Here is a 25997-nt window from a genome sequence, read left to right as displayed (position 1 = left end):
TCATCTCCATAGCCGTGTGAGTGGCAGGGCCGCTATTCCTGGACTGAATGTCTGTACAGAGGGCTTGGGGTTGAAAGGTCAGCTGAAAGCCGTGGGCCTGGCCAAGTGGGCTGGGCGCAGAGGCCGAGGCCAACGGTGGCTTTGGGAAGTGATATTAAAACTTGCCAAGTGCTGGTGAGGCACAGCAGCCTCAGATGCCGAGCAGAGTTCTGGCCTTGGGCTGCAGAGCTCATAGCAGGAGGACTTGACCCGGGCAGCTGGTGCCCCAAGGCAGCAGGCCTTGGGGTGAGCTCCGGTGAGCGGTGCTCTGCACTTTCTGGGCTGACTGTTTCCATGCATCGTGCCTTCCCAGCCCAGGCCTGGTTCAGAGGGGACTCATGGGGAAGCCCACTCCTCCCATGGTGACCTGGTAAGTGAGGGAAGGGGGCTCCACGTGGGGGCAGCAGGCAGGTGTCCGGCTCTGTCCTTCTGCTGTCTGAGCTTCTCTTTTGGTTCTCATTGGGCTTCCTGGTTTGAAGAGTTGAGAGCTGACCTAGAGCAATGGAGGCCGAGACCCGGGTACCTTTGGAAACCACTTTTTGTTTCAGTTTCTGTTCCTCTTGTATGGACTTACAAGTCCTGGCCCTGATAAATGACAGGTAAAGGAGATGTGGATTTATAAAATCACGTCTTCAGCTCCACAGTATTTTATGGCGGGAAAGCGTCATTGTTAGTATCACTTGGGGTAGGTATTAGACACCTGGATTACCATGTATTCAGGTGTGCTGTATTGTGAAAAGGTTCTAGAGACATCCAGTTCAACAAATGCTCATTGAAGCAGGCCCAGCAGTAAACACTAGAGAGACCCAAAAAAGGAAAAACTACGATTTATTCTCTGCTCTGGGAAAGTGGGTGGGGGTGGGGTAGGATTTAGGAGGAGTGAGCAATCCCCCGCCCACAACAAATGCTAAACGTTTAGTTCGGAAGACATTTATGTACCTTTCAGATAGAGTGATCTAGGATACATTCGGAGTGTGTGTGTGTTTATGTGTGTGTGTGTGTGTGTGTGTGTGTGAGTGTGTGTGTGTGAGAGAGAGAGAGAGAGTATTTTGTACTCTGAGCAGACCCTACATGTCTTCTCCCCCTCCTGAACCCTGGAACCCTGCTTACTGACCTGGGTTCTGTCCTTGGTAATTGCTGCTTAGGTATTTATTGGTAACTGAGTTAGTATCCTTTGAAACCTGTTTGCATTTTTATAGAGAATATTTAGATAATTAAAATTGCAAATGTTAGAGCTGGAATAGACCTTAAAGGTCATCCGAGCCTGATGATGAAAACAAATTAAGCCATAAAGCCTTTGCTTCCAATGAAAGCATATTTGGAAGCCCGACATACATGCTAAATAAAAACAGATCTGGGTGAATCGGGGGGTGGGAGATGGGAAGCCTCCACTACCCCATCCCAACCCCAACCGACTTCTGCACAGCCTCCCTCTGTCTCCCAGTTTGAAAACCACTGATTTAGAGACGAGGAAGCACAATCTATGCTAAGTGAAAGGACCAGGTCAGGATCACACAGGGAGAAAGGAACAGTTACAGAGAGGAATCCAGGCCCAGGGACCAGGCTCATTACCCAGCATGATAAAGTTACCAAGCTAAATGGCAGGAGCTAAATGGGACAGGAGCACCTGCTTGTAGCCTGGATGTTTCAAATCTGTGCTGAAGACAATTCAGATAAGTGGGACCGGTTGTTCCATGATGGTTCCAGAAGCATCCAGAAAGCATTTGATCTCTGTCTGTGTCTGCATGGGACAGGCAGACAAGCCAGCAGCCAGGCAAATTTCCATCCTGTTTTCAGGCAGCAGTCAGCTGGTGTGCAGGGGTAGGTGGGAACACCTGGTAAATCTTCGCTCTAAAGTGCCTTTTCCAGCAGAGCTGCCACTAATGGAACAAGACAGCAGGAGGTTATGGGCCTCAGGGCCAGTCAGCTAATGGGTTTGTGCTCAGATGGTTGCCTTTGCTCTGAGTCCACACAAAAACCAAACCACCCAGAAAGATGGGCAGAGTATAGAATAGCAATACATCTGTCCCAGCCTCTCTCTCCCACCATCTCCCAGACTCATGTAGATGTGTTAGGGAGTACCTGCTCACTCTGATCAGGGAGAGTATACCCCAGATACAGACTGCTTTGCCAGGGGTTCCTCGCCAATGCTTGAGTTGCACAGGCAAATGGAAATTGAGAATCTCCTGCCACTCAAGGCAGACAATATGGTGATGGAAGAACAATTACCTGGGAACTAGAACCCTGTAGTTCTTTCTACCTCCGTCCGGTTAGACCTGGCAAAGAAGCTCACTGGGTACCTAACAGACACTCCTGGAACAATAGCCTGAATGTCTCCTTTGACCTGTTCCCATGCTACTGTCTTCTTCATATCACCACAGTAGAGTCTCAAGGTCTTTATTTTTTCCCCTCCTGCTTCAAACCTCCAGTGGTTCTTCATTGCCTCCCAAACTAAATCCATATCCTAACCCAACAATCAAACCTCTAAACTTCATTGCAGCCCGCCTCTCCCCACCGCCCAGCTTCCTTCTGGGTTTCTGCTCTCAAAGCCTTGCTGCCCAGTGTTGGATCCATCCAAATCCTACCTGTTTTTGAAGGCTTTCCAGTCCCAGCCCAAATGCCACTTCTTTTAGAACATCTTCCCAGATCAGAGTAGTGTGCAATCTTTCCATCCTACACTATCTCAACTGATTTTGAATCTTGTAAATGGCCAGTTTCTTGAGGTGAAGCCTGTGTCTTTTTTTCTTTTGCTGTCTTCATAATATATCTGAATGAATAGATGAATAAGATACTTTAAGACGGAATTGTCTCATTCAACAGGTAGGAAGACCCCTTAGGTTATGAGAAGGATGAAAGGAACTAATTAGCACAGAGCGCTCTTGAGACCTAAATGGAAGCAATAATTCTCCTGTGGTTGCTGCAGCATGATGCAGTGAGATCAACCCTTCTGCAGACCGGGTGGAGCAGGAGGAGGTGAAGTCCTCCTGAGCCACAGGTGACAGTGGCCTGCTTTTTTCGTTCCCTTGACCTTACTTGTCCACTTGAGTATTTGAGAACAGTGCTGAGGTCAGCTAGAATACTTGTGAATTTCTATTTGAGTCACTAGGAAGAGCTGCTGCCTAGGAACACATTGATTGAGTTCCCACCACCCCCGTGGTTCTTAACCCTGGCTGCACGTTAACATCATCTGGAGAATTTTAACAAATGCCAGTGCCAAGGCTTTAGCTCAGACTGAGTCAGAATCTCCAGGCAGAGGCCCCAACCATTGGTTTCACAAAGCTCCTTTGCATGCATCAAGGATTCAGAATCACTGTACTACCCCAAATTAGAACAAAACATTGGTCACAGATTCCAGATGTTGTGTCTTAACCTTGAAAGGAGTAGAGAAGGTCGCAGTATGTTCTAGTGGCTAAGATGTCTACATCTGGAGTTGAGTGTTTGACATTAATAATTAAGATGCTGTTTTGGAAACTTGCATCCCATACATATTGGAGTCCTTGGGTTAGAGCTCTGGCTCTGTTCCTGATTCCAGCTAATGTGCACCCTTGGAAGGAGCAGGTGATGAATCAAATGGCTTGTCCCTCCTACCCATGTGGGAGACCTGATCATGTTGCTGGCTTCTGATTTTGGCTGGGACCAATTCTTGCTTGTGGTCATTTAGGGAGTACATCAAGGGATGGGAGATTTATCTTTGTATCTCTGTCTTTCTGGTTGCCTGCATTTCAAATAAATATGTATCTTAAAAAGATTCCAACTTTTTCTATCCGAGTACATGGGTTTGATAGCCAGCTCTGCCTCTTAACTCCAGGTTCTTGCTCAAGCAGCTGCTGAGAGGCAGTAGGTAATGCTTCCAGTGGTTGGGTCCCAGTTCCCCAAATGGATGACCTGGATAGAGTTCCTGGCTCCTGCCTTCAGCCTGGTCAAGTCTCAGCTATTGTAATCTTTGGAAAAGCAAGCCAGTGGATGGAACCTGTGCCTCTCCCTGAGCCCCTAAAAACAATTAAACTTTTAAAAGATTTTAAAAGGATCATAAGGATCTCCCATCACGTATGTGTTTTCATCCACAGTAAATTATTGCTAACAACAACAACAACAACAACAAAATTCCTATGATGTTGATTGGTTCTTTAGTGTGAAGCCAGTACAGAGTTATTTTCTAACCCGAATGGCATTTAACCCACAGTCTCTCTCCACCTCCTGTCCTTAGTGAACTGATGAACTAGGGACTTAAGAAGGAATTTAACTCAGTCTCCACTGTGGGTTATTTTTTATTGATCACTCTTTCTATTTTAAAGGTCTTAAATAGAGGGGGAAAGCCCTATTTTTGGGTCCGTTTAAGAAGTACAGTCATTTGAGTTGTATGTTGCAAAGTCAGACAGACCATGGCAAATCAGGGACCCTTCCTTTGGGCTCTGGATATTTTGTCAGCTGGTTTCTACTGGGCAGGTGCACACTGACGCATGCTTTCACCATCTCCATTTAAATCTGCTTATCAATTTTCTTAATCTTTGCACAGAATCTGACTTCATGAAACAGTGCATTTTTGAGGCTTTGCAAAGATACCTGCTAGATTTTGTTGCTCTACAGTCATGGCACTCAAATAATGCTGATTGGATGGCTGATTCATGCTTATTTGACTTGTTTTCTTTGATGGCTATAAAACATTTATCAGCATCATCTTAGTTATCTCCCCAGGAGCCCTGGGCAACTCAGGGGTGGTGGTAGGGAGGAAGTACACGATGGTGATAAAGGTGACTGGAATGACCATTTATTCAGCCTTTCCAATCTACCAGCTGGACCCCACACCAGGCACTGGGAAGTCAAGGTATGGTATATGGCTCTACAGATTTTGTAATTTCTCAGAAGAATACTCTGTTATTTACAAGCAAGTTCAGATTCATGATCTGGTGCGTTCTATCGTGTGTGTGTATGTGTGTGTGTGTGTGTGTGTTGCTGTATTGATTTGTGCATCAGGGTTGGCATTTTCAATGGGCTCATGAAAATGACCATTTTAGCTCTCCTTCTCTTCCATGAACTGTGAACTCCTGCTAGAGGTGCACCTGTGTTTCCCTCTGTACCCCAGTGCCTGGAACAGTCCCTGGCAAGGTGAACACTCAGGGAATGTCTATTGATTGGTTAATGAATGGATTCACATTTTTTGCTTGCCTCTCATAGAGTCTCAGTCTTGCCTGAGGGCCAGAGCTCTTCTTGGAGCACTGCTGAACAGGCAGTGAGGAGTTGATAAAATATTTAAAAATGCACAGCTGACATTGTACTAGGTGTGCAATTCAGCGTGGATTTCCAGCTCAGTAAAACGCATGAGTTAAGGGAATAAAATCAGAGAGATTCTAATGGAGGTGTGTTGTGATTTTAGGTTTAAATTTGACTCTGGAAGTGATTTCATTCCTCTCATGTCACCTTTTTCCCCCTCCCTTAAATTCATATCACAGACATGCAGGTGCTCTGAACTTAGAAATGGCTTTCTGAAATAGAATTTGTCTTGAGTGTGCCCTTGTTGCATGGGGCCTAGGGATTGGGGTGACCCTGGCTGTGGACTTTATTGTGTGTTTTTCTCTTGTAGCTGAATGTGGTCAACAGTGTTAGCAGTTCAGAGGACATCAAACCCTTACCAGGGATTCCTGGGATTGGAAACATGAACTACCCATCCACCAGCCCCGGATCTCTGGTTAAACACATCTGTGCCATCTGCGGTGACAGATCCTCAGGTACATGCTGCAGCAAATGCTCTTCTGGCTACCCAAGGACACAATCCCAGGAAGAGGCTTACCCTACTGCACACCTGGACCGGTGCATCCTTTAGGATGGCCAGCTGGGACTAGCCTCTAAATTTTTGTCACTGACTTCATTTCATAGACTGCACTATCTGTGAGCTTATTTTTATTTAAAAAAAGCTACCTATTTGTTTATTTGAAATGCAGAGTTACATAGAAAGATACACACAGAGGGAAAGAAGGGAGGGATAGAAAGAGAAGGAAGAGGAGGAAGGAAGGAAGGAAGAAAGAAAGGAAGGAAACTTCTCTTTGCTAATTCACTCCCCTACGTGGTCACAACAGCTGGAGCTGGTCCAGGTTGAAGCCAGGAGCCTCAAAATCCATTCCATGTCTCTTACATTGATGCAGGGGCCCAAGCACTTGAACTATCTGCCATTGCTTTCCCACGAGTGTTGGCAGGGACCTTGGTTGGAATTGAAGCAGCAGGGACTCGAACTGTTACTATAATATGGGATACCTGCATCACAGATGGTATCTTAACCCATTGTGCTCCATTTTTTTATTTGTCTTAAAGACTGAATAATGAAGAGTTGTGGTAAGGTGGGGAGAAATGCACACAGAGAAAGAGAAAGAGTGTGAGAGAGAGAGAGAGAGAGAGAGATCTTCTATCTGTTGGTTCACTACCCAAATGCCTTCAATAGCTGTGACTGGGGTATATAGAAACCAGAATCCAAGAGCTTCTTCTGAGGCTCCCATATGGGCAACAAGAAGCCAAGCACTTGGCTCATTGTTTGCTGCCTCTTATGCACATTAGCAGGGAACTGGGCTGGAAACAGACAGGACTCCATCCCAGACATTCTAATATGGGATGGAGGCATCCCCAAAGGCACCATACATAACTCACCACACCACAAGGACCACTCCAGTATATATGAATGAGAAGCATCATTTTACACTGGAGGAGTAGAGTCACAGAAAGCTGCTTTGAAGGTTCACTCTGGAGTGACCCAGCTGCATGTATAACTGGGGAAAAGCAGCTGTTGTGCTTGCCAAGGAACTCATATTTTTAACATTAAATTCAAAAACATTTTAACGTCATAAAACAGTTCCAAACAATTATGAAAATAACATCTCAATATAAAAACATTTGGAAGAACTAGAAAAGTATAAAGCAAAATAAAAATCATGAGAAATGTCCCCAAGAAAGATAAACCCCTTAACATTTTAATATATTTCTGTGTTTTGCAACATTCCAGATTTAAAATGTTTTTAGAGTCAAAAACAAATGTGCTTTCACAAACTCTTATACTTCGACCCCCTTCACTTCATTCCCATGCTTTCTGCTCCTTCTACTCCTTTCCCTGCCATCTACTCCTCTCTGCACCCATTTTGAGCACATTGAAATGTCTCATTTGCTTGCTTAAGAGATTGAAGGTTGTTTTCTTTTCTATAGCTGTCTGTAATGGCTGACTGTCATTGTCATTAAAGCCACTAAAGCTGTGCCATGCCATGGAAAGTTCCAGGCACCTGGAATTTTGAAGCTCCATGGGGCTGTGCTTGCTTGATATCAGAGCCATTTTTAGATTGTGCAGACTTCGCCACTGCCATAACAGAAAGCCAGTCTCAGTTCAACAGAACATTTTGCTTGCCATGGTTATTTTAGTGCAGAGTCTGGCAGGTTAATTCATATATTGAAAAGGCATGGGAATCACTGGGTCATAGAGTTGACAAATTGTTCCCATGTTTCTTAAAGACAAATATTTCAGAGCTGAGAGCATTCATTTCTTTGTGCCCAAGATAAAATCCTGTATTTATCATTGCTGTTGGCTCACTGCGTTAGTAGAGTCAGCTAATTAGCATGGACTAGCCATCCCAGCCACCATTTCATTTTAGGGTGATTTCCTCTGAAATATAAGCCCTGGCAAGGCAGATGTTTGCATCTACTCCATCTCAGGGACTTCACATGCATTTTAAGACCAACCTAAACAAAACAGATTTAGAATATCATGTCAGGTCCACAGCTATGTGTCATCACATGTCAAGTTCAAAAATCAGATATAAATGCATTTGCAATAATCTGTTTTCTTGTATTTGTCAAGTTCTACAATTCCAGTCACCTAAGCGTCACTGCCTGGTGTGTAGTACAGAGAAGGCTTCTTCTTAGAGGAGTATGATTGATTGATGATGCCTGTGTGGGGATGGGCATGGTGGCTCTCCTGGCACAAATTAGACATACTTAACCTGGGGGTAATGAGAACTGAATGATTGGAGTAGATAATAAGGCAATGAAACATGCAGCAGGTAATTTTGGGTCAAGTAAAACCAGATCTATCAGATGTTTATGTCATCTTGCAACACTGAGTATCCTATTTGCTGTAACTATTATATACCAGTTTATTTCTTTAGTGGGCAGTAGCCCTTACAAATTCTTAATTCAGAATCTGCCCATAGTTAATGATAAAGGATACTAATTTCCTAAGAACCTTGGCCTCAGTGTTGAGGAATATTAGTTTGGCTGATTCTTCACCTCCTAAGTAGTACATGCCAACCACATATCTTACGTAGTATATATACACTTGTCTTGAACTGAGGAAGATCATTTGCTTCATCAAACCCAAGAGTTGCCTTGATCAAATGAATGTAGAAGTAATCTTGTGCCAAGAATTCTTCTACTGGTGCTTCCTGGAATTAGCGAGCCAGAAGGAAGACAGGAGAAAAGTGGATTTACTCTGCTGTTGTGGGTTCTGTGATCCACTGGTATTATTTGCTATCTGTCCCCAGTGCCCAGATGGCATGCCTGTTCCCATGCTAGGGGGAGGATGGAAACCCTGGGGTTCTTGTGAACCAAAGACCCAGATAACTACAGCACAACTGACGGAATACTCTTGTCTTGCCACCAGGAAAGCACTATGGAGTGTACAGTTGTGAAGGTTGTAAAGGTTTCTTCAAGAGAACCATAAGGAAAGACCTCATCTACACGTGTCGGGATAATAAAGACTGCCTCATTGACAAGCGCCAGCGCAACCGCTGCCAATACTGTCGCTATCAGAAGTGCCTTGTCATGGGCATGAAGAGGGAAGGTGAGGCTCCCCCAGCACGCCCTTCCACCCAGGGGAGAGGAGTTTGCATCTGAATAACTGTAGGAGATGAGTATATAGGAAAAGAACCCCTCTGCATTGGACTGTGTGCAAGGAAGAAGTTTGTAGTAAGGGTCAGGATGACTTGGGGTACCATGACTTTTCATGAATTGCAAATGAATGTCCCTTCACCCCCCCCCCCCCAGGAAGTATCTCCAGGGTAAAGAGGGTGAGAAGTGTCTTCCTCTGCTATGGTTACCCTTCTTCTGGAGCACAGATGGTGGCCCTCTCACTTGACCCTCTCCCTCTTTTCTTTTTTTTTCTTTCTTTTTTTCTTTCTTTATTATTTTTAATTCATTAATTACATTGTATTATGTGACACAGTTTCATAGGTACTTGGGTTCTCCCCACCCCTCCCCAAACCCTCCTCCCATGGTGGATTCCTCCACCTTGTTGCATAACCACAGTTGAAGTTCAGTTGAGATTCCCTCATTGCAAGCATTTACCAAACATAGAGTCCAGCATCTTATTGTCCAGTCAAGTTCAACGGCTTCTTAGGTATACCCTCTCTGGTCTGAAGACAGAGCCAGCAGAGTATCATCCCGATCAATTAAAAGCTCCAACATACCATCAGCAAAAAATTTACATCATTATGGAATTAATTGACATAGTAATGAGTAACCAATGTTAAAAGTAAATGCAGTAAGCCTCTGAGCTCAGGGACCAGGGTGCTTGCACTGAGCTCTCTCCGTGAACACCACACTGACCTTCAAGTTGGATCCAACTTCTCTCTTGTCAGCTTAGATCTCCCTCTGCAGACAACTTCAGATTTGATTTCACTCTCTGGAATTTTGTAAGCTGGGTCTGCTGTAAACCCTTTCAAATTGGTGTACTGCATGTTCTTTTAGGATTATGGGCATTAGCAGGTCTGATGAATCTAGTCTTCTCCTCAGAGACCATCATTGTGACTTTAAGCCATTATATCTTTTAATTTATAGTGTGGGTTAGTTGGACTATTTGGGTGTCAGGAAAAAAAAATCCAGAGGCGCTTTCTGTTCCTTTCACAGATAAAAATGTCTTCTCATTAAGTAACACAAATAAATTGAAGAGGTACACAGTGTCACTGATGCGTCTTAATAGATTTTAGAGTAAAGAAGTTGTGTCTCCTTGAGGCCATGGGGACAGGATTAGGCAGCCCTGGTAGACTCTCCCTTCTCCACAAATGAGTCTGATTGAAAGGTCTGTGAAGGGAAATTTCTTTGCTCCCCTTCTAAGAGGAAATGCCACCCATCAGAGGGAAGGAAGATGTTCTTGGCCTTTGGGGCTGTTGGGAAAGAGAGAGCCTTCAGAAATCAATTGTGCACATCACACGGGAGTGGAGACGGGCTCAGACGGGTGAAGTGGGTTTTCCAAAGGTCCAAAGGAAAGTGGTGAGCAGATGTGCTCCTTGTCCAACTCCCAGGTTGTGCCTGTCTCCCGCTGGTGTGCAACGCATGCTGTGACATCTAACAGAATCTCCCAATCACCAGACCCTAACTTGAGATCCTGATTATCTGCCTTTCCTATGTCCATTTGTCACAATTTCCCCCTTAGTAGCAAATGGCAGTTCCATTTTTCAGTTGCTCAAACCCAAATCCTTTGACTGCCACTTTTCTCCCATGCTGTATGTATAATGAATGAAGAAATCCTGTATCTTCCTCCCGATACGCTCAGAAGCTTTCCATGCCTCAATACTTTCACTATTAACAAATTCACCCAAACCACCAATTTATTTTTCAGAAGTTCTAGTTGGCCCATAACACTGACACCTCTTGCAATAATCCAGACAACATCCCGAGAGATCTCCTTGGTCTCCTCTTTGCTTATGTACAGTTTCCTCTTGGAATAGCAGCCAAGGTGAAGCTTTGAACAAGTGGATGATGGCAGATGATTCTTCCATCAAAGTCCTCCAGCACCTTTCCTTCTCACAAAGAAAAGACAAAATCCTTGTTATGACTTCAAGGTTATACCTGGGCTGCCCATAGCCTCCTTACTTCAGTTTTCCTGCCTCTTTGCTGTTCCTCCAGCATAGTAGGGATGTCGCCACCATAGGGCCTTTGCATTTGCTGTCTGCCTGCCTAGAATCTTTCGTCAGGTATTTGCAGCAGCTCCCTTCTGCTCTTCTTTCAGCTGGGTCCTCAGTCATTATCTTCTAGGTGGAGCCTCTCCTGGCTACATGATCTAATACTCCCAACACTTCCAACCTGCTTCTCATAGCATTTCTCATTCTTGAACACCTTGTTTATCCTGTCTACTGTGTGTCTCCCTCAAGGCAGGAGTTCTGTCTTATTTTTGTGTTTTCCGTTTCTGTATTACCAGTGAATAGCTCGGTATAGCCTTGAATTGTGTGACAGGCTTAAACTGAATGCTGAAATCAGACATTTTAGAATTGTATGTGTTGCTAAAAATCTCTTACTCGTGGGTGCTGAGTGCATACTTTGTGCTTATGCCACAGCTGTCATGACAAGGAGATCAGTAGTCTTAAAGAATGGGACATTTGATATAAAAAATTTCCTAATAAGGCTGTCTTCATTGAGATTGAATGGAATTAATGACCATGAAAAAGTAATGGCTACAGGAGCTGTCTTCCTACCTTCTAGGACAGATGAGATATATTTTAAATTGATTTGGAGAACTAACAATTTTCATTAAGCCCATAATACTGAATTAAAGGAAAGTGAATGGCCTGCGTCAGAGAAGTCATCACGTCTACAAGCAATGTAGCCAGTGTGTCTTTCAACACTCACGCTGGGCATCTCCTAGCTCCATCTGGGTCAGGGTGGTCAGTGGGCCAAATGGGGAAAAGAATGGCTCCCGCTTGTAGAAGCTATGTAAAGTAGGGCCTACTATGCCGATTGTAGGCCTTCTTTGAAACCTAGCATTGCTTGTTAAACCACACTTTAATAGAAAATTCAACACAGGTTTTGTTCCTCTATTTAAAAAAACAAATGTGGAAAAACTGTGATGAGAAGCTAAGTAGTAAACATCAGAAGAGAAGGAGCCATAAAAGTTCCTGAAGAAGAAATTAGTACCATGTGGCCTGACATTGAAGAGGCAAAGAAACAGGTTGATTCGTCATCTCATGGTATGAGGGGCTACTCGCAAAAGACCCCTTTCTGGGCAGCCTGACCTTTCCCATCGTTGTTTCTGGCATTAGTTTACAGAATTCGAGGCTGTTTGGATCCTTTCCTGAGGACGAAAATAATGAAATCCTAGAACAGAGAACAGAGACTCTATGAAGGTTGTAGCTTAAAAAAAAAAAAAAAAAGATGGAATTGAGGTAGGCTCAGGATTCACAGGCCTGTACCTGTTGCCCTTTCAGAGTACCTAGTGAGAATCCACAATGAACATTTGGTCTTCTCTGCTGCCACGCATCCATGCCCTGAAATATGAAAAACACTGGTTCTGAGAGGCTGGGACCTGCCCCACCCACCCAGCCAGAAAATGACTGTCAGGTGTAGAACTGTGACGCTCCGATGGCTAGGCTACTCAGGAATTCTGGAAAAGCCTATTTCTGTGATTTCTGAAGACTGGGGAATGAATTATCTCTGAGGCCATTTGTGAACAGCTTTGGCATCCGTTTGGGGCTTTATGAATATAGCAAGCTCAGTGACCTGGAGACTGTTGAGATGGTTTGAGACGGCCTGGAGATGGCATGGTTTAAGACGGCATGTCTGCCCTGCAACCTCAAAGAACTTCCCAGCTTCTCTGTGGCTCATAGCACACCAAGAGGGTTATTGTGAGGATTAAATGAAATACAACTTCTATGAAGTGTTGAGCATTATCCTGAGACAGGGGAAGAGTTCCATAAATGATGAATGTTGTACAATAGATCCAGCTCATATGAATGATTAAAGCCCTGTTGTAAGGCGAGAGTTGGACACTGTTTTAGAGCATCTGCTGTTTCTAGGATGCAGCCCGAGTTGCCGAGTAACATTAGTTCCCAGTGTCTGCAATCCAGAAGATACCCTTCATTAACATCCAGGACTGTTCATTTGTGATGGGTATAAAGAGAAAAAAAAATCATAAGAAAGGATCACCCCATTCATGGCAAAATCTGGGCTAAAATCTAATTCCCTGAAACCAAGGTTACATTCTCTGAAGTTTGAAGCTTACTTTTCCTCAATGTTACCAATCGGTAGAAGAAATTGGTTGAGAACCACAAAGAGAACTTAACAAAGTTTGCTTTTCTCCATCTTTTAAAATTAAGACAAATAGAAGCCTGTGAACTCACCTTTACAGAGTGAAAGAAGCATTTAGTTTGGACTGATAAATCCAAGCATGACGAAATGCATGTTAGAATTTTGTACATGGTCGGTAAATAGGGACAGACAGGGTGGACAGAAAGTGAAGTTGAGAAAGGAAAAGGAAGAGAAACAAGGAGTGGGAGGAGGAAGCCATAGACGGAGAGGAAGTAGACATGTTTATTGAACTCTGTCATTTATTTCATTGATTATCACAAAATGATTTCCATTAAACACTACAACTCCTGCTTTTCAGAGGGGGAAGCTGAGGTGTAATAGGCTAAGTGGCATGTCCAGGGCCATTTCACTAGGCTGTGGTAGAGCTCTGACACTCGGGTACATGGTCTTGTCTCTTTTCTCTCTTGTTTGCTCTGCTCTGTCTCTGCTCCTGTCAGGTTCTCCCTCTTCTCACTGCCTGGGTTTATGAACTCCTGCCTTGGTTCCGTGTCCTTTACCTTCCCACTTTTCCAACCACAGAATCCCGTTCTCATCTAGAGGCTGTGTGGGGCCTCTGTGCTGAGCTCTGGAGCCTCAGTGGCCACACCGCACACTGACCTAGAGGAGGGCCATAGTCTGTCACTTGCACGACAGACTCCACATCTCCACGTCCAGTGTCCCAGTGCCAGCCCATTCTGTGGCCTCTGGGCCTCCTTATCCCCTCAGAGACTAGGGGCTGCCTTTGCAAGCAGGCTGTGGGCACAAAAGGAGAGGAGCTGAGTCAGAGTTACCGGTGAAGGAGCTGTGACTGTCAGGATAGTTGCCTGCTTCGGAGTGTAATTTTTCTTGACTCTTGAGATATGAAACAATGAGTTCTAATATTGAATTCTGCTTATTACTGCTGGGAATAAGATGGAAACTGCAGCCTTCTACATAATGGAAGAATACCTACTAACCCAACAGAGGTAAGGGAGAAAGAGGCACCGATCCAGAAGGTTTCGAGAACTGGAACGAACTCTGCGGGAAGCCCTAGGTTTGGGGGAGGCTGAGAAAATCCCAGCCCACACCACTGCCTTAGTACCCTCCCCCTGCCCCAAATCAGCACTGATTGGAAATGTCATATAGGTGACAGCCCTCCACCCTTCACTTACTGCATCCCTGCAGCTGGCTCCCTGAAGATCTTCCCTGACAAGTCAGATCAGCTGATGTTATGTTCAGGCTGGTGCACGAGGGGCAGACCTAATGGGATGTGAATGCCAAGGCTGATGCATAGGATCTGACAGAGGAAACTTTTTTTTTTTGGAGGAATGAGAGAGTATTTATTATAAGCCGAATTTCATTTTGCTTCCTAATTTTCTAAGCCAAATCTGATGCCTATATCCTATGTTGCATTTGTTATTTCTATGCAGATACATCCTGTGATTGTGTCCCTAACAACAGAGACTGCACAGTTGGCAAATCCTATGGGCAACTGAAGAATGGTTGACCTTATTGCTAAAGTCTGTGACACTTGCTCTTACATTCCCATACAGGCAGGAAAAGAAATGCATAATGTAGAGAAGCAACTACCATTGCCTGCATGATTTGTGTTTTCCCTTAACTGCAATTAAATACTTTTTACAATAACGAATGCCAAATAAGTGCACTGACAGAGGAAATTTTAAAGCAATGTACTTGCTACTTAACTATTGCCTGCTCAAGGTTTATCAGAGCAGGCAGGTGAAGGAAGAATGCAAGAAACAGTAGCCTTAGAAGACAGGATAGAGTCAGACTGAACTGGAGCTAAGATGTCCATCTCTTAGTGTGGTCACTGGAATAGATTGGACAAGAACGTGGACTAAGGATGCCATCCTTGCTTTGAACAGTCATAGCCAATGCTTCGCTTTCCTTGTTTCATCTGCGAGCATTGTAACAGCCCCATCATATAGATGAGGAAACTGAGGCTTAGAGAGGTAACTGAGTTTTCTGCACTTGTCCTGGGCATTATGGTAACTTCTGCATGTCCTGCTGCATGTCAGCTGTGCAAGAAGAAAGGCAGAGGAGCCGGGAGCGAGCTGAGAGTGAGGCCGAGTGCGCCAGTAGTGGCCATGAAGACATGCCCGTGGAGAGGATTCTAGAAGCTGAACTTGCTGTTGAACCAAAGACAGAATCCTATGGTGACGTGAACATGGAGAATTCGGTGTGTGTCTCATATCTCCAGCCATCTCCTATTTCTTTCGCGGGTCTTGATATCTGGAAGGGGTGTGTTAAAGACCCAAGACCTGCCCCCTCACAGTCCTTTGTTCCTTTTCAGACGAATGACCCTGTCACCAACATATGCCATGCGGCTGATAAGCAGCTTTTCACCCTTGTGGAATGGGCCAAGCGTATTCCCCACTTCTCTGATCTCACCTTGGAGGATCAGGTCATTTTGCTCCGTGCAGGTAAAGCATGCTGGGGTTCTATTTTCTCTAGACGATAACCTGGGGTGGCATTTTGAAATTACATGTAGGCTTCTTAAACAAGTAATCTGATGGCTACAACTTGCCCAAGATGTATACTATACTGATGTGATAATCCTATCCAAAGGCTCATCTTTTGATTCACTCACTAAATGCCTGCAATGTCTGAGACTTGGCCAGATTGATTTGGGAACTCAATATGTGCTCCCCATGAGAGTGGAAGAAAATCAGCTACTTATTTGAGGCATCAGCTGTTGCCTGGAAGGGTCTACGTTGTCAGGAAGCTGGTATTCGGAGCTGTAGCTGGGGGTCAAACTCACACATTCTGATGGGGGAATGCAGCTCTATTCACCACCAAGTGAACCCCAAGGCTGTTAGGTTTTTAATATGAGGAGTCATCCAAAAGATTGTGGAAAGACACACTATGAAAAACGTGTGTGAGTTTCAGACTGTGCACTGAAATAAACTTACGTTTTGATTCCATGTACAAACTTTTGAAGTAGCTCATGTGATTTGTAGACTTCCTGACCTAGATAGGACTTCCAAAAAGCTTTCATTCCCAAATAAAACATCCTTGATCACTGGAGAAGTGGGGCTTTTGTGCCCATGCAAATTTTACCATGGCTTCATTACACTCATTGATTTTTACAAACTGTTGAATTACCTTTATTGACAACAATTGGAGACAGTACCTCATTACTGTAATGAAGTTGGCAGATGAAGCTATTCCCATTTCACAGATAAGGTAGAGAAGCCAAAGCTTTTGCTTTAAGCATGCACTACAAGCAGTACAAGGCCCCTTCTTGTTTTAGGATTCCATGTGCTCCACTCTTTCTTGCCTCTCATTTCTGGGGCAGCATGCAGCCTGCTGACACATGCTATGTCTCTTTTGTCACTGAACCAGCAGGGAAATCTCATGAAGACTGGCTGAGCTTTGGGAACCAAATGCACTCATTCATTCCTGTTAGATAATGAGCAATCCCTGCATGTCAGCTGAAGGCTACACACTGTGCTGGGTGTTACTAGACAATGCCAAAGAAATAAAACTGGCTTGTCAGGTCCTGAAGGCAGACTCCATAAGGCATATGCACTTTATCTGCCATGGCAGCTAACATAATGACCATGCCCTGCTAAATGTCCAATCCACATTTGTTGGCCTTTTTATGACGAAGAGGGTTTTTGTCTTCAGGCAGTCATTCTGGGTTGCATGGGAGAGGAAGTGAGAATGCACGGAGCCTGACCATGTTTCTTCACTAAGGGCTGTTCTTGTCTTGAACCAGTTCTTAGCCTCCCTAGAGTTGCAGATGTGATTTCATTATGCGGGATGGTAATATGTAACACTGGATGGTTGTCCATGAAGCATGCAGCTGGCTCTCCCTTAAGGCTGCCTCTTCTCCTTTGCAGGGTGGAATGAGCTGCTGATTGCCTCTTTCTCCCACCGCTCAGTTTCTGTGCAGGATGGCATCCTCCTGGCCACCGGTCTGCATGTCCACCGGAGCAGTGCCCACAGCGCTGGGGTTGGCTCCATCTTTGACAGGTGTTTCCCTTTTGCTATCCTGAGCGTGTGGGGGCTGGGTATACATATGTGCATATGCACACTCAGGTATGTGCACCTCCCTGTAGGAAGTGCTGGCATCTAGGATGAGCAGCTTAAACAGCTGTACTAGACCATGGAGTGACCACTAAGCACATGAAAATAGAAATCTGGGGAATGAGGGAGAAATTTAAAGAAAAGTTGGGGTTGCAATAAGATTGAGGCAGCCAGAGGCCAACATATTTGCTGGGCAGATAGAACAAACCATTATCCCTGAGAGTTTTTCAAGAAGAGCTTGGATGACTGTTACCAGCTGACAAGCTGGAAATAGGTTGAGAAAATGCTTGCTTTATGGGCCATGGATAGGGGAAGGGTTAAGGGTCATCTTCAGAAGCCAGGCCTACTAGGGTGGGCTGAGTTTATGTTGTACTCTGTAATCCATGGGGTGGACAAGTAGCAGCTCAGAATCTTCTGTATCAGGCAGTGGTGCCTCCACAGAAATTCTGTGCCTGCATGGAGTTGAAGGAAAATTAAACCATCTGATTTAAAGAGATGAATGAAATCAGTGACTTGGCAGTGAGAAGAGCAAGACCCAGTCAGTGAAGAGAAGAGTAAACCTAAAAGGGTCTTCGTCCAATGTCAGGGCCTGGGACTTCCTTGGATCAGATGCATGTCCACCTAGCATATCTCCGCATGTGCTCCATCCCTGGGCTGCTCCACGTGTTCTGTCTGGGTGGTGGCAACGTGCCTGCTCGTTGGGACAACTCATCCTCTTCAGGATACACGTGGATTCCTACCCTTTCATTTCATGCTGCCCTCTGCTGTGTCCTAGATACAAATTGCCCTCTCCCTGCTTAGCCTGGTCCACTCCTAATTCCCAAAGCTTCTGGGATACCTTCCTAAGCCCCTGCTCAGAGTCCACCATTTCCTTGTTGAGGCTCCCTTGTACCTGGCTTAAGACAGTCATCTTTCTGGACTTTGTGTTACTGTTTATTGTTCCAACATCTGTTTCTTCAATTAAAGTAAGTTTCTTGGGATGATCAGGGACAGCCTGATTCACCCCTGAACTCCCAGTAGCTGGTGCATTATCTGCAAAAAAGGGTGGGTACAGTGACAACAAATGTTGAGTTCATGTCCTTGGCCCTTGCCCTCGGTTTCCTTACACTCTGCCTTTGTTTCCTGTGACCAGAGTTCTAACGGAGCTGGTTTCCAAAATGAAAGACATGCAGATGGATAAGTCAGAGCTGGGATGCCTGCGAGCCATTGTGCTGTTTAACCCAGGTGACTGCTGCTTCCTTTAGTGGCTGCGGAGTGTCCAGCTCTCCTCAAGGCTGATGGCCAGTGCTCAGCTCAGCAGAGACTGAGCAGTAGGGCCAGGAATGCAGAGAACACAAGGGTGAACCACTCTTTGCTTCCACTCCCCGAGCCATCGTGAAAAGGGTTTTGATTTGGTGTGGAGTGGACATGTTCGGGTGGGAGTGATGAGATGGTAGTAGTGTCTGGTGATAGTGAAGGGGTCATCAACAGTGATCAGAGACTGGATGTGTTTGTAGGTAGGGTCAGTGGGATTTGCTAAAGGGGTAAATGCAGGATGTGAAAGGAAGAGGGTGTTAAATAGAGCTCTTAGGGTTTCTGTTTTGTTTTTCTGAACAGTTGGAATAATGGAGTCCTTATTAACTGAGATGAATACAAATCCAGGGGCTCAGGGGGACCAAGTTCTGGGGGTGGATATGTACGAATCAGGATTTATTCTCAGACAAACAAATAGGATGGATCATCAGCTTCTAAGATTAACCATCCCAGAATCAGCTTTTTTTTCAGGAGCAGACTTTAAAATATTCATGGAAAAACAAAATTAAAAGATAAATTTATTTTGATGTCAAAAAACGTTAAACCCCATAGTATTTTCATCAATCTGTTTTTTCCATGAAGTTTTTTGGAAGTATTTCCATTTGAGTTCAGGCTTCATGGGAGAAGCAGTTGCAGGGCTGTCTGTGAAGCTGCCAGGTTTAGGTTGGCAGATAAGGACAGGAGATGGGCATGCAGACCTCTGGGGAGTGAGGAAAGATGGAGCAGAAGGCTGTGGCTTGGGCCTGGGGCCTGGTGAAATCTGAAGGTCAGGAGAGAAGGACGGGCTGGTAGATGAGCCTAGGAAGGGTCAGTGGGTGGGGGAGGGAGAGAACAGGCCCAGGAGAGAAGTGCTTCTGGAAGGAGGTGGTGATGACTAGTTAGCATGAAGCTTTGCTCTGGTTTAGTGGGTGGGGGTGGGAAAGGGGTGGTATCAGGTTAGGCTTAGAAAGAATTGGGGGGACACCAGTGTCCAGTTGTGTTTATTGCACAGTTGGCCCTATTCAGGTATCTCCATTAAGGCTGGAGCAGGTAGCCAGGGTAGTGAGGATGGCCCCTGTCCAAGAGTGTCTGGCCTAGGCAGAAACCAGAAGCTAACTCAGTTGCCTTTTTCAGATGCCAAGGGTCTGTCCAACCCTTCTGAGGTGGAGACTCTACGAGAGAAGGTTTATGCCACCCTGGAGGCCTACACCAAGCAGAAGTATCCCGAACAACCAGGCAGGTGAGAGAGGGCTGGAAGAACAGTCCTACCCATGCTGCCACTCCCACTGTTCCCATAGAGGGCACCCTGCACCACACAGAGGTCTCTGGATGCCGCTGGATCTGTATGACAAGCAGAAAGCCACCAGTGTGTTAGCCCACGAGGTCAGAGTCCTGTTTGTCTTACTTGCCACTCACCACCCAGGCACCAGTACCCAAGACGTAGCACCACAATTCCCCTCGTCTGTGGTTTTGGATACTCCAGGTTAACTACTATGAAGCAGAACATTCCAGAAATAAACAATACATACATTTTAGATCACTTCTATGATGGCATATTATTAGAATGATTCTTCTTTATTATGAGTTGTGGTGTTGATGCCTTCCTGGGCCTAATGCGTGCATTGAACTTGTTGTGAGTACCAATGTGTGGAAACAAGCATAGTGGATGCATGGAAGCTCTGGGCCCATTGTCTGTTTCATGTATCCCCTGAAGATCTTGGAGTTGATCCCCCATGGTAAGAGGGCAGCATGGTGTATGTATTTAAATGCTGGGCGAACAAAAGGACGCATCAATGGAGGGTCACTGTGTTGGGTTTTCTATAAGATGTAGCACCTAAGGAAGACTGGGCCAGGACCCCAGCTCATACAGCTGGCACAAGGCAGATCAGCCCGGTTCTGAATCGACTGTGTTGCTCTCTGCTGTGCCCTCATGGGAGCCGCATGCCATTCAGGTACACACTGCAGTAGGTCCGAAGCTTGGACACAAGTCCCCTGGGTGCCATCTGCAACCACCAACAACGTTCTAGGCCTGTGTCTGGGCTCCTCATTTGGGAAGAAGGATGCTGTTCTAGAAGATCTCACGCCGTCTAACAGCATGGGAACTCCTGAGTCACTGAAAAAAGTTCGCCCGAGCACAACACAGGGAGGGTGTCCCTCTCTCTGCTAATCCAGTGACAATGGGGGCAGCTGGGAGTGCTTCCAAGAGCTCTTGGAAATGCATGAGTGTGGAAAAAAAACTATGCATGGATTTTTAAAACGTGTCTGCCAAAGTGAAAGTATCTTTAGATTCCCTGTTCCATGAGCTTTATGAAGCAACCTTGCATGATCTTCAGCTCTCACAGAAAACTGGAAACGAAACTGAGAAAACTGCCTTGAGGTTGGGGGAGTTTTGTGAGATGCTCATTATTGGGGGAGTTTTGTGAGATGCCCGTCTGGGAAGCCCCATTTTCTTCAAGCTTCCTATCCCGAGTCGTAAGCCACTGTCTTATGTCCAAGAGAAACTGTGTTGTGTATGTTGCTGGAGACTGAATCTGAGAGGGGAATTTCAGCCCTTTGGGCTTGAGTAGGGAGACCTCGTATATCCATCAGATAGGTTAAACCGTAGTACCAGAGGTACCCAATTTCAGATGTTTAACCTGATGGGAGTCTATTTTTTGAGCATCCATCCAGCTGAGTGGGCAGTTGGTGTGGGGGTGGGAGGGGTTCTCTCAGGGACCTCGACCCCTTCGTTCCTGTGGATCCACTGGGACCCAGCACCATGCAGTGTTTCACACCCCGGCAGGGGAAGATGACAGAAGGGGAGGACAGAGAGGCCAAGTTCAGTGGGGGGACCCTCACTCATGCACGCCTATCTGGCTGAAGCTTAGCCACAGGGCCCTGCTGCACACGGAGGAGGAGGAGAGTACATCTGGCAACAGGTGGCAGTTGCTTGCCTGGCAATGGGGAGACTCCAAGTGCTTAAGGGTGTAGATGTGGCTGGCCTCAGACAACCATGGGCCCTGGGTAAGCCCTAGGTGGCATGCTGTCTGCCATGGTGTCCAGCTCCATGGTAGCATTGGCTGTGGGCACTGAGTGAATAGTGTAGGCAAGGCGTTAAAAATAACAAGCCTCAGACACACCTCTCTCCTAAACACTGGGAAACAGACAAAAGAAGCCCAACTCTTGTTCACTTTTTCCTAGTTTCAAAAGCAATACATTGTGCAGTCAGAAATCAGGACAATATTTAAGGCACAAAGTAGGTTGACTACAAATACTCTCCTATTTTTTTCCAGTACACTTGTGTACCTATGTATATGCACACAAGAATATCTATTTACCTCTAAGGAGTGACAATTTAGTGTGTGATATTTTTCTTTTTCCAGTCTAGGAATTTTACCAGATTATCGAAAGCTACAAATTATCATCTTTCAATGGTGCTATAACATTTTGCTGCGTGGGCATATCCTGATGTAGTTTAGTCTTTGCCCTATGGTTGACACTTAGGTTATTTCTAAAGGATATCGCTTTAGAAACTTTGGAATTTGACTGTTTTCCTGGAAAAGGTCTTCCAGGCAACCCAGGGAGAAATACCACAGGACTAGGACAGAGCCTGGATGTTCAGGAAAGTGGCAGAAGCGACGTCCCTGGCTGGCCTGCTGTGTCCAGCCAGTGCAGCCTGGACGGGTGTGGAGGCTGCCTTGACCGAGTGTGCTGTAGGTTCGTCCGGGCTTCCCAGGCTTGACCAGTGGGCGCTGTGCTGCAGACTGCTCACATCTGGCTGCCTGCAGAGCCAAGGAAGCCTTCTCAGTGGTGCAGTGCTGCCGCCCCGTGGGCACTGTTGAGAATACACCTCACAGGGGCCAAGTCAGAGGCAGAAATCAAGAGGCAAGAGGCTGCAGAGCTCACACACAGTCTCCCACGTGCAGCGGGCACTTCCACAGGCCAATCCGCCTTGAGTTCCGTGGCTGTGAGTACTTATTTGATTTGGTGCAGTAGAAAGAGAAAGTGAGAGCGCGACAGTGGGACAGAGGCATCCGCTATTCACGGGTTCACTTTTCAAATGCTCGCATTGGTTGGGGAGGTAGGGAGGTAAGAAGACCTGATGCAAGGAACCAGGAACTTAGGTCTTTCCCATGGGTGGCAGGAACCTAATTACTCTAGCCATTGAGTCCGCAACAGCAGGATGCTGGGATTGGGTGTAGAGCTGGGACTCAAACTTGGACACTCCACTCTGGAATCTGAGTGTCCCCACTGGAATTTTAATGTCAGGCTTGGGCAGTGAGCATTGATGTCCATTACTGCAGTTATATCTGTTAGCCATGGTCTTGCTTCCTAAACTCAAAACCAGCATTATGTCATATTGGCTGTTTACAGATTGTAAAACTTTTTGACTATTTCAGAGTTCAGTGCATTTCACCTTGCCCTCACGAGAGATGCCTTTTGCTTTGCCTAATTCCGTGAAACTCTGTGATACTAACTTGTGAAGCCAGCATCCCGACTGGAGTGACAGTTCAAGCCTCAACCTGCTCTGCTTCTGAATTCTCTCCCTGCTAATGTGCTTGGGCAGCAGCAGGTGACAGTTCAAGTCATTGGGTCCCTGCCACCCACATGGCAGGCCTGAGTGGAGTTTCAGGCTCTTGACTTTCGCCTGGCCCGGTCCCAGCTCTGTCGGGATATTTAGGGATAAAGTCAGTGGATGGAATAGGTGTGTTCCTCTGTCTCAGTCTGTTGGTCTTTCAAGTAAATGAAAGTAAATTTTTTTTAATGAGCTTCATTAGCAGGGAAGGATTGAGAAATGCAGAAAGCCACGCAGACACAGAGCAATGGGCCTGGATGGCTGGAGAGAGAGGCAGAGACATGAGACAGTCCTCCACACGCAGCTGCCTCTTCCTTTTGTGAACCTCAATCACAGAACAGTGTGGGGGGCTGTGTACATGTGCCAGTGGTGAGGTCACGTGAGGTGCAGGTGGTCCGGATGAGTACGTGTGAGATGTGTGTGTGTGCGTGTCAACACCTTGTCTAGAACCTGCTGGTGTGTGTATGTATGACACACACACACACACACACACACGGCTGTGGTCTCCCCATACAGATGATGGGTTCTCTGGGAGGCAAGGACTGTAATTTCTCTCCCTCTTCCCAAGAGGTTGGCACAGACTAAGAAGTGGCCCGTGGTAATTGGTGACATTTAGTTACAGATTGGAAATAGAGATTTGGTCATCTGAATAAGCGATGGTCACTTCAACTAACTGATGATCATGGGGGAAGGATGGTGTCCTCAGAGCAGGGATGCCTCAGCTCTCGCCAACAGCAGGTGCTCCAGCGTGCTCACCTAGTGAGGACAGAACAGCTGATGTGCCATGCTCTAACCCCTTGGCATGCAGAGAGTAAGAAGCATCTGCTGGGGTCAGCCAAGTGAGTTGGCCTCAGTTGTCTAGTCCCTCCTCTCCACACTGTGAAGCCACATGGCCACAGGATTCAGATGTACTTGAGAGGTCATGGGGTTAAAGTTTCTGCCCTGGACGTGAGCCGGCTCTCCAGCCTGTTTTTAAAGTTCTATGCACATACAGTCTCCACCTGCCTCTTCTCCCTGTCTCAGCTTTTCTGTCCCAGGTTGGCTGACAAGACCCCAGAGACTGCCTCTTTGCAGCCGGTGCCCTATGCGTGCCCCGCTTGGTCCCTAACGACCCTCTGGCTCTCCTTCAGGTTTGCCAAGCTGCTGCTGCGCCTCCCAGCGCTGCGCTCCATTGGCTTGAAGTGCCTGGAGCACCTGTTCTTCTTCAAGCTCATCGGAGACACGCCCATCGACACCTTCCTCATGGAGATGCTGGAGACCCCGCTGCAGATCACCTGAGCCCCAGCAGCCACGCCTCCCCACCCAGGATCACCGCAGGCAGGTGTGTGGACCCCACCTGCACAGTGCCCTCCTCCTCCCAGTCCGACCCCCTTCCTGTTCCCCAAATGTGTTGCTTATAATAAAGAAAACCTTTTTACACATGAGACTTTCATAGGTGGAGTTTTGTATAGATGTTAAAAGTGGCCGTTCCTTGCTATTTAAGGCGCTGGGGTTCTTTCTGAAAATTCCTAGGAAAACTCATCAAACATCTGTACATTAAATTGGTTTAAATTATGTTTTTTCACTTGCCATGGAAAGTAAATGAGGATATAATAAATGTGATATTGGCACTGCTTGGAGCACAAGGGGTGTGTTATTGTGCTGCCCCAGAAGCTATCTTGGGTGTGTGCGGGGCAGAGGTGTTAGCCAGTGTTTTGTGTTGAAAATGAGTTATCTGAGACAAGCTGTGGAGGAAGAGAAAGGGCATATTTAGCCCAGTTTTGGAGATTCAAGGTCAGATGGCAGATGACAATGTCAAGGAACATGTGGAGAAAGAGTCACACATAGAATCAATAAGGGAGGGGGAAGAGAGAGAGAGCTAGAGAGAGTGATTGAGAGAGAGAGAGAGAGAGAGCAGACCCCAAATTCAGAAATTGATAACTCCTTTGCAGGAAGGCCACACCCATAATGACAAAGGACCACCCAGTAGACCCCATCTTCCAGAGGTCTCAAAGTCTCACTTCCTTCCAGTCTTACAACCCCAAGGACCAGTTTTTTTTATTTGCTTGTATATTTTATTTTTTTAAGATTGATTTCTTTTTGCCTGAAAGTCAGAGTTAGAGTGAGAGAGCTCTTGCATCCTTCCATCTGATGATTTGCTCCCTAAATGGCTGCCATCAGCCAGAGCTGAGTTGATCTGAAAGCCAAGAGCCAGGAACCTCTTCCAGGTCTCCCATGCTTGAGCAGGGGGTCTAAGACCTTGGGCCATCCTCTGTTCCTTTCCCAGGCCATTAGCAGGGAGTTGGACTGGAAATGGAGCAGCCAGGACTTGAACTGACTCCCATATGGGATGCCAGCACCACAGGCAGAGGATTAGCTTGCTATGCCACCTGCTGACCCCATGGTCCAAGCTTTAACACATCAGCCTTTGGCAGGCACCCAGACTCATCTCAGGGTGGAAATAAGAGACACTGGGATCTGAGGTCCTGAGCCAACGCATCCAGAACTCAATGCCTGAGTCTCAGCCAGGCTTCTGGGAACAGATGCACCCCAGGAAAGAGACACTTAATCAACGTGGTCTAACTTTTCAGTTTAGACACGTCCAACGATGTACAGAAACTAAAATTGTTTGATTACTGGAGAAAGTTTAAGGATCAGCAATGGAATGAGAAAAATTAATTCTGCTGGGTGTTTTTCTTTTTTTTAATCTGAACCATAATGAAAAAAGTCAAGGGGCTAAAACCATGGTATAGTAGATTAAGCCTCTGCCTGAGACACCTGCATTCCATATGGGCAATGGTTTCAGTCTCAGCTTCTCCACTTCAATCCAATTCCCAGCTAACACATCTGGAAAACCAGTGGAGGATGGCCCAAGTGCTGGGGCCGCTACACCCATGTGGGAGACGCAGAAGAAACTCCTGGCTTCTGGCTTTCGACCAGCATAGTTACGGCCATTTGGGGAGTGAACCAGTGGATGGGAGATCTCTCTGTCTCTCCTTTTCTCTCTATAAATCTATAAAAATAATTAAATTTTTTTTTTTAGAAATGAAAGTTGAGCAAGGGGAGGTGAAATTGAATGCTGGGCTCGCTG

General features: G+C 46.0%; 1 protein-coding gene across 3 annotated transcripts in view; it reads left to right on the top strand.

Moving 5' to 3' along the window:
* RXRG (retinoid X receptor gamma) overlaps window positions 1-24346 on the top strand; it is a 119256-nt gene extending 94910 nt beyond the window's left edge. For 2 of the 3 annotated variants that reach the window (XM_058660568.1, XM_004589141.3), the window contains 8 exons: window positions 5621-5765; window positions 8672-8851; window positions 15087-15247; window positions 15362-15491; window positions 16914-17046; window positions 18233-18324; window positions 19507-19612; window positions 24058-24346. In XM_058660568.1, coding sequence (XP_058516551.1) covers window positions 5621-5765; window positions 8672-8851; window positions 15087-15247; window positions 15362-15491; window positions 16914-17046; window positions 18233-18324; window positions 19507-19612; window positions 24058-24205 — 1095 coding nt within the window. In that variant the 3' untranslated portion in view covers window positions 24206-24346. Of the gene's footprint in view, window positions 1-125; window positions 410-5620; window positions 5766-8671; window positions 8852-15086; window positions 15248-15361; window positions 15492-16913; window positions 17047-18232; window positions 18325-19506; window positions 19613-24057 lie in introns of those variants that run through there. The other variant, XM_058660569.1, reaches the window with a different exon arrangement.
* The last annotated feature ends 1651 nt before the right edge of the window (window positions 24347-25997 follow it).

Source organism: Ochotona princeps, chromosome 2 (assembly GCF_030435755.1).
Source record: "Ochotona princeps isolate mOchPri1 chromosome 2, mOchPri1.hap1, whole genome shotgun sequence".
In the NCBI taxonomy this organism is placed as follows: Eukaryota; Metazoa; Chordata; class Mammalia; order Lagomorpha; family Ochotonidae; genus Ochotona; species Ochotona princeps.
The sequence above is the reverse complement of the archived record's forward strand: the minus strand, read 5'-3'. Positions and strand labels throughout refer to the sequence as shown.